The following is a 9,542-nucleotide window of genomic DNA, read 5'->3' as shown; positions in this document are numbered from 1 at the left end:
GAAACATAGCTTTACTCGTGTATGAAAACATTATTTTAAATAACGCGAGGAAAATGGCTTTTAAGGACCGAAATACTGATGGGTCAAGAGAAACCAAGACCTTGAGTGAAGTTGCTAAGGGACCTTTACCTGTTAAAGTTCAGTTGTCTGAAGGATACTTAGGTAACACCGAATCCGAATCTATTTCAGCAGGTGATTTTCTCGTGTTGGAATGTGTGAAAAGTGTTCAGAAAGTCAATGCGATAGTAATTTCTTCATTGAACACCTCTGTTCATGAAGATTGGACCGGATACACGCAACCAAACGAAATAATAATACCACTTGGATATCAAGGTAAAGTGTTGATTATTAGACCAAATTCAAGACCATATTGCTCGGTGCCAGAACTTCTTAGAGATTTTCCTCGGTACGTACGAGTTGAATCTGAATTTGTTGCAAAATCGAGCCGTGATAAAACAATACAAGTCAAAGTGGGGAAACGTTTAAAACTTTTAAAGTATCTGCCCACTCAAGGGTTAGTCGCTAAGTATGAAGGTGGCAGTATTATCATAAGTAAGGATGTAACAGGTCGATTTGTTCCACTGCCAGATGGGACACATTACACTTTAAAAGAAATTGTAGATAGCCTACCTTTACCACAATGTGTAGGATTCGTAGAGGATGAGTTTGAAAAGGTTCTTACAACAGATTTAGAAGGTGCTATAGACAATATTCAAGCTTTTTCTGGGTGCGTAAAATTGACAAGAGTATTCACAGAAGATGTAGTGGTAGGCCACCACACGCAACAGCATGATCAAGCCTTGGAAAAAATGCGAATTGAAACTGAAAAGTATGTTGAAAGAGGTATTGTACTATTACCTCTTGGCAGAAAAGACGTCAATGATATCGAAGTACATGTCCCTATTAATTCTGACCAAAAGGAATATGAACTATTGGCTGTCCGAAATTTTTCTCAGAAAACTCCCACCATGGATATTGTAGAAGGCAGTTTGTACTTAGAGCTGTCGAGAAAACCAAGAAGTTTTCACAAAATTAAAAAGATAGAAATAGATGACGACAATGAGATGACGCCCTCTGAGGACCCTCCTAAAATACCACCTCGGCCACCAAGGAGTAAGTAATTTTGATTATTCATAACACGTATTGAAATCTCTGTCAAAGATCGACATTGGGAAGAAATGGAGAATGTGTCAAAGAGACAACGAATCTACCAAACTGAAAAACAGCAAAAGGCATGTTGTGTGCCTTCAATTAGCGGTAAGAAATTTTCATGATCTCGGAGGTATGTAATAACCAATTTGTGGTTATTAGTCATCATTTTGTGTTTTATAAAACCAATCTGAGTATAGCAATTATAAGAGTAGGAAAAACTGGTTTCATTGATTTCATTTTTATTACAAGAGTCAAGAAAGTTTAATCGTTATTTTTTTAGATTTCTAAAAAAAAATATTGTTTTTAGAAAGTTATCCATTGGTAACTTTTTTCAGCATTTGGGACAATTGTTTAATCAGCTTTAGCAAAATAGTATAAGAGAAAATATTGTAGTAGGCTCCTCCGTGTAGTGTTTCTGAACTCCCTACACTACTCCTCTATCTTAGAGTAACCTTATGCGTAACACCAAAACCAACGGCCGCTAAATTGGAGCGGTTAAGGTTTTACTAGCAGTATTTCTATTTGTGATCCTGTAACGCCTTTCGGTCTATTGTGTTGCTCTATTAGAGTCTTGCCTTAATTGATTTAAATAAGTATAATAACTTATTGTATTTAAACTTCGTTCCAAAGTCGTCCAAGGGTATGCAGATATAAATTAACAATAACTAAGCAACAATAATTTTTAAATAACTTCAACAAAATGCGATATTTTCCTGAATTCAAAAGTGTATCACACGAGAACTATGGTACCATATTGATAGGGGGCGAGTCTGGTGTTGACAGTATATTTCATAGTACATCAAACGATTAAAACGATAAAAATACATTGCGCAAGTTGTATGCGAATTATATATGAAAGTTACTGTGAGAGTACTATTGTACGTGGGGTACCATTTTTTGTTGTTTTCGTTTGTAGGCAAAACCACGAATATGGTTCTTAATGAAAAGGAGGATCCAATTGATGTGTATACTGAAAACTTCAAAGCCACGATATCAAGAATACACGAACTAGTGTTTCTTCCCTTAACCACTAAAATTGGTATACACGAATGAAAGTACTTTCACAGTATAGTAAACAGTCAGAAATGGTTTTTATTCTCATGTGATGAACCTGTGGCAGATATTTGTGAAGTTAAATGTTACATGTATTAAAGTATAATTAAATGCTTGTCAGTGTACTCAAATACAAGTATAAACGAATGAAATATCTATTGAAAAATCTTGTACGAAACACTGACACAGGTAAATTGTGCCAGAATCCTTTCCTTTATTGGGCCGTCACGGAAATTCGTGTCACCAGCCTTCCGTTCTAGAAGAGCACTGAAATCTCGATATTTCCCAAGAAATCAAATAATTTGTTATAAAAAAATATATGAAAATTTAATATGCTAATAAACAAATTTAGATTATTTGTAATATTTTTCAATCAAACTTTCCAAAGCAAATTCTACGTCACTGCACTTTACTTGCAACTTGTAAAATAACTACTACTATAAGTATGGTGCCCAGTGGTAACAAGACTTTACCAGAGAGAACTGAGATGTCGTATATATAATTCAACAATATGGTGCCACACGGTTTACAATGAAAATATGGGACACATAAGTAATGGTAAATTATTAAAACATGGAAGAAAAATCAGCGTATTCATTATTCTTAATTATGTGTATGTTCTAGAAAGAAAGTGAGAAAAGAAACTAAACATTACTACAATGCTTTTAATTGTCCAAAAATGTTTGTCCAACTACAGAGTTACTTCCCTTTGACCGCTTCAACAACAACAAAAAATCGTTGATTATGACTAATAACCAAAAACTGGCAAATCAGCTATTCTACTATGCAATACACATAGAAGGAGCAAAACTGGATGAATATCTTAATGTAAGATAATGATATTAATGATGATTTTACCGCGACTCTGAAATGTGACATTTCAACAACTCTAAGATGTGACATTAACGCAAAGTTTTCCGATAGGCATACATTTTAAAGCATACACAAAACATTACAACAAATGTGCTATCGTGTATACAAAGTTATCCCTTGCTACTAATGAGGATGTTGAAGCAAGATTGTGAGCAGGAAATAATGTTTAAAGTATTTGTTTATGTGAAACAATCACTGATTTTCTGCAGCGAATTAAAAATAATAAAATTCCTATTTTATAAAATTCATCTCCTTCCTTAATTAACAAGAACGAACGAAAGAGTAATCAAAGGAACTAAGATTCTAGCGGAAATCAAAGAGCAATCAAGGGAACCAAGATTCTAGCGGAAATCAAAATAATGCAATCCAAGGACAAAGACGAGACAGGCAAAAAGACACACATAACGAAAAGCTTAAAATAACAAAAATAATACGTACAAGTCAACAAAAGTAAATGAGCAACTCGGACTCCACTGAAAACTGGGAGCATGGACCAGGTGCACCGGCAGGGTAAGCGTCCTCTGCTTTTCTAGAACACTGTATTTAACCAACCCACGGATAACATCACCACTGACTACTATTACTATCAAAAGCAGTGTCATAAGAGAGACTATATTTTTTTCACAGTGGCCAGATATAAAAGGGTAGAGTTTTGATCACGTCAAAAGTACTTGAATCCGACCGCATTTTTATGCGTCTGTCCCGAGTCAGGAATTTCTTACCTCTTTGTCTTGTTTCGTTTTCAATTTCAATTTACTTTTATTTTGCAGGAGCATAGAGGGGCAACTATTTCGATGTACCTGTATATATTGTTGTTTTGAGGTCAGCTGCCCTGTGGTGTTAGAATTTCCTCGTCTTTCACTGATACCCATGGGTGGCCTCTAAGCCTGTTGGGGTTGTTGTCTCTTTGACGTATTCACCATATCTATTATCATTATATATGAATTCAAATACAATCAGAAATAACTCAATGTTACTCAGTGTTTTTTGAAGTCCTCACCTTATTTCCTATACAAATGACTGAGCCTTTATTTACATACAGGTCACAGTAAGGTTTAGTATTATACCAAAGTAAAGTCACGTAAATAGTGAATTTTAGTCAAGAGAAAGTAAGTCGTGGTAATAAATAATTAAATTAAGGTAAAAGTTATGCATAATTGTATTAACTAAAGGTAAAGTTGTGGTAATGAGGAACTATTTTGCCAAGGGTCAAGGTAGTGGACACACTGGCATTTCAGCCGAAGTGCCTCGGAATTACATGAGTAAATAATTATAACAATTTTAATGAATTCATGGGGAAACCATACATATATACTCATATTTGAATTCAAAAGGATGATTAATAATAAATTTAAAAAACAATATCTTCCTGTTTCCGTTCTTTTGTTCATCCGGCGTTTAATGGGAACTTCAAAAATCAATTGATCTGGTTTATTTTGTTTTTGTTTTTTTCTGTCATACGAGCCAATTTTAGGCCTTATGATTTCCTCTATTTAGATGTTCAAGGTTACTTTCGATCATTTTTAAGCATAACCTAGACCTATTAAGTACATTTCTCGAATACATTTTTCAACTCTCAAGAGAACGGAATGCTGAACTAGGTACACTTTATTTAAGTGCATTATATGGACTTAAGATTTCTTCACGCTACAGTATAATTCAAGTTTGCCCCTCTGATTTCTATTTGTGCGAACAAAAATAACGCAAGGTCTTATTTTAATTAGACTGTCATTGCCACAGCCTTGGTAATACTTTTGAAATCAATATACAAGTTTTAAAACATGAATTTCAAATGGAAATAAAATTAAATGTTTTTTGTATTTTTTGTTTTGTTTTTGTTTTTGTTTTTTTTTAGGAAAAAGAAACAAGCATTTGATCATGAGTTTTCTTGAAACTACCAATGTCATCAATACTCCTAGTATTTTCTAATCACTCATTTCCTCTATTTTGGTCTAAAAAATGTTTGCTCTATATGCAATATGCAAATATATGACGCTTACCCTTCGTTGCATCTGGACCATGCTCCAATATTTTTAGTGGAGTTCGAGGCTCATTTACTTCTGTATCTTTGTACGTATTGTTTCGGTTTTTTTTTTTTTTTTGGTTTTTTTTTTGTGTGTTTGTTTTCCCTGTCTGATCTTTGTCCCTGGATTGCATTTTTTGGATTTCCGCTAGAATATTGATTCGCTTGATAACTCTCCCATAAATAAATTTATTATGATTCAGCATATCGTGTATATCTAAAAGTTTTAATAATATTAACTTGTTCTAGTAATCAGAGATTTTGAGTTGATTCATTTTTTTCAGAAGTTTAAGATGCTTATCTTGTATCTTTATGGTAACCTATCACATAAAATGATAAAAGGAAAATACCTAAAAATATATATATTTTCTAATTGTTTGCCAGGACTTTCGGAAGACGACAAACCACCTCAATGTCCTCCCAGATCTAAAAATAGTATCAGTGAGGAGTTAGATCATGAATATGAACCTATCGAATGTAAGTTTGTTGTATGACTTGAAATACACGTGGTATCCCTTAATGTTTCGGAATATTTGGTGTAAGGGCAAATCAAACAATAAACGTTATATTTATATATTTTATTTATTCACTATTTAGTTATATTTTGAAATATTTTCTTTTTCATTTCGCTGTTAACGCTGTCACCAATGACATGCGTAAAAATCATTCCTGCTGTACAGTTATTCATTTTTACTTTTCGAAAATGATGCAACTATTTACTGTTGATCACAAGAAGTATCAGCGCTCAATAAGTAACATTTAAAAATAATGTTTTACCATTAACTAGTACATTGTCTAGGTATATTTTAGTCATATTTTATATCAAACAGACTTCGAAAAGAAGAAATGTGGTACTGCACCAATATGTGTTCCTCCAAGATCTAAACAGCCATTATCTCCGAATGCTGTTTGTTCCGATTACAAGACAAAACCGCTAACATCACCTACTTTAAGATCACCGAAAGAACAAATATTCGATTACCAATCAAAAGATAACAGTTCAAGGATCTACAATGCTAAAACTTTTAGTCGCCTATCATATACAATGTCCCTTATGTCATCGCCAGGAGAAGAGAAAAACATGGCATTTAATCAAGAAGATTGCGAAAATGATAGTTCAGATGTTTATGATATCCCAGATTTCTCAAAAATGTTGCCATACCCACCGATAAATACGCAAATCCGACCGATAGGTAAGATTCGACCCAGTACACGCAGCTCGCACTCACAACGAGAGCCGCATATATCTCAAATGTCTGTCAAGGAACTTGTCAGTTGCCTTCATCAATGTGCTTTGACAAAACTCGCCGACTTGTGTGACGAACATAAAATGGATGGAGAGTTCATTGCTGACATAGACGAGGATGATCTTAGTAAAGAACCTTTCAGCTTAAATCTGATTGAAATTGCAAAATTCAATAAGATGAAGGAAGGGTGGCGTCCACGAATTGAATAATAAAGTCTTCAGTGGTATGAAATAGCAATTGTTAGACATTAAAGAAGGTCTTACTTGTATGTGATATTCTTGACTTTAATCTAAGAAAACTTTTGTTAATCACTTGTTGAAATACTGTTTTGAAAATTTAGGTACCAGTCCATATAAAATTCAGAAAGTGCCAAGTTGAAAGTGATTCATGGCGTAGAGAAACCCACCGAAGAAAAAATGGTTTGTCAATCTTCATATGCTATATTTTTACGTAACAGTTGTTTTTTCCATATATAGATCTGTCCTTTTGAGAAAACCATGCATTTATCTCGAACTAAAATTAAACAAATCTAACAAAATCAAGAGTACTCTTGCAAAGTGCTAATTTCATGTACAATCTATGTACATTTTATCTCAAGAGCGCAACACCCCAGGCACGGATTCAAGGGCTGGCGTGCCGGGCGTACGCCCCCTCTAAATCGGTAAGAAACACAATTTTTACAAGAAGTTTCACCCAACAATATTTTTTTTATTTTTTTGCCTTGCTTTGCATGGCATTTAATTCAATTAACGCCCCCCCCTAAACTCAAATCCTGGATCCGCCCCTGCACCCGAATGAAAAACTAGGACTGTGGTCTGTAACTGATTCTGAATAAGAAATAAAATTGATTCGGTGGGTTTTGACATGCATGAATCACCTCCTGTGTGGTTTTTAATGCAGCAGTCTTCATAAATATCATACATGGCAAAACTCAAAACTCATCAAATTCACTTTTTTTTCTTATGTAGAAACAGGTACAAACCACTTAAGAAGGTAGACCTAGGGTAAGGGGATAACTCTTGAAATCAATGATATGTTTGTATCATATTCAATTTCACCTAAGCTTTTCAAGCTTTCCTTTGAAACAGAATGAAGTCAGTTCGAGTTAATGTGATGCTTACACGAGATTCAGATGTCAGAAGCTGAATACAAACGTTCCAATAATTTGTAAGAGTTGTTTCCCTTACCCTAGGTCTCCCTCCTTAACTAGTCCTAGTTTTTCAATCGGTTGTTTCTTTTTTCCCACATAAAGATTATAGATTGTACATGAAAATCAGGTTTCCCTCCAGAACACAGATCTCTGTATGCAGAAAATAATATAGTTACATGTACGTATATTGAAATAATGTCTTTATTAGTTGGGTGTTTCTGCAGCATGAATAACCTCTGTGATTGTCAATTGTCTCAGTTGTATATGGATTGGTACTTGATAGAGATATTGTAAAACTGTATATGGCAAGCCAAAGTGGACAAAAATCAATATTTTGTAATATTAGAAAATGAATTTTTAATATTACAAAATCATTTTTTTAATATTAGAAAACTGTAATATTAAAAATTCATTTTCTAATATTACAAATTCCTGATTTAGTAATATCATAAAATATCACACATTTTGTAATATTACAAATTGAATTTGTAATATTACAAAATCAGTCACATTTTTTAAAATTACAAAATGATTTTGTAATATTAAAAAATCGTCACTGAATACGACAAATCCATTTTCTAATATTAGAAAATCAATTTCTAAATATTCAAAAATAGTTTTTAATATTAGAAAAACAATTGAATTTTTAATATCAAAAAAGTGTCTTGTGATATAAGAAATATAATTCGTAATATTAGAAAATGAATTTGTAATATTAAAAAAATCATTGTTTAATATTATAAAATGCTCATTTTTGTCCACTTTGGCTTGCCATAACTGTACCTATAATTGATTTATTTCATAGAAGTATTGTGATATATCAATTATAGATACAGTTTTACAATGTCTTTATCAAGTACCAATCCATATACAACGGAGACAATTGACAATCACAGAGGTTATATGGATTGGTACTTGATAAAGATGTTGTAGAACTGTACCTATAATTGATTCATCATTAAATTAAAACTCATCGTTTTTTATGATATATTTCAATACTTTACCTACAATTAAGTAATATATCTTTGCTGGGGTTTCACGTATTTGTTTTATAAAAAATATATATCTTGAAAGGAATATAGCAAAGGGTTCGTTGACGAGCCAAATATGAAATATTTTGACCGAAGATTTTGATTAATATCGGTTTTTTATACTTTAGATAAATATGATAAAAATGAGACTACGTTGCAATTGTGTTGGATTTGTAAAATCAAAATAACATTTAATGAGCATGATATTAGGAAAAACTGAAGAAAGAGGTTTCATTCAACAACCAAAATGTCGTTAATAGAAATTGACAATTACAAGGTGATCTTAGTTTTTTTCAGCTATCCAGTAGAATTTTGTTTCATGTGTACCAGTATGGCATACTTTCTAGATACTTAAGGCTAATTTTTTTTGTAAGACCACACTGATTCTGAAAAGATCTAATCCGAGTCCTATGTAGAGGACGGATATAATAAGCTTCTAAATTAGGCATACGTTCAGCCTTTGTTAATATCACTACAGAAGTTTTAAGGTCGTCATCACAATTTGATTAACACTCTGAAGTTTCTATCTAACAGATAAAACAAGATATCTTCAGTAAGATTCCATCTCTTACTGGATTGACAAACTACACAAAGATGATACTTGTAGCTGTAGTGTGGTTCCTTTGACATGTTGTGTCGAAGGAACTACGAGAAAGCAGGTCAAGGGAATTGGGTCCTATGACTCGCGGCATTATTTTCACACCATAGTTATAATCGCACAACCATCATGTGAGGGCGTTGAAATTACAAAGAGACAAACCTCATTTCCTTGGAAATCTTTAAGTACATTCAATAGTATAAGTTTTTTGCTTGATTTATTGCAATATTATTTCAAGTCCAAGATCAAAATAATTTCTTGCCCCCCCCCCCACTTCCCCCGGATCCGCCACTGTTTTGACAGGTAAACTTACTAATGACTACACAATGGAGTGTTATGTATTATCAATACAGCGTAGTTGGTTAATAACAATGATCCTACCCCATTTTAGGAAAGAAATAAAATCTTACACATT

At 33.1% G+C, this 9,542-nt stretch overlaps 1 protein-coding gene across 1 annotated transcript; it reads left to right on the top strand.

Annotated features, from left to right (window-relative positions):
* LOC148628829 (uncharacterized) lies at nt 1-8,061 on the top strand. Its single transcript, XM_088595342.1, has 3 exons — nt 1-1,113; nt 5,486-5,578; nt 5,932-8,061. The coding sequence occupies exons 1-3, from the start codon at nt 54-56 to the stop codon at nt 6,555-6,557; spliced, it is 1,779 nt and encodes a 592-aa protein (XP_088451468.1). The 5' UTR covers nt 1-53; the 3' UTR covers nt 6,558-8,061.
* The last annotated feature ends 1,481 nt before the right edge of the window (nt 8,062-9,542 follow it).

This window comes from Perna viridis, chromosome 1 (assembly GCF_037379345.1).
Source record: "Perna viridis isolate PV_CMFRI_1.1 ecotype Kerala chromosome 1, ASM3737934v1, whole genome shotgun sequence".
NCBI classification, from domain to species: Eukaryota; Metazoa; Mollusca; class Bivalvia; order Mytilida; family Mytilidae; genus Perna; species Perna viridis.
The sequence above is the reverse complement of the archived record's forward strand: the minus strand, read 5'-3'. Positions and strand labels throughout refer to the sequence as shown.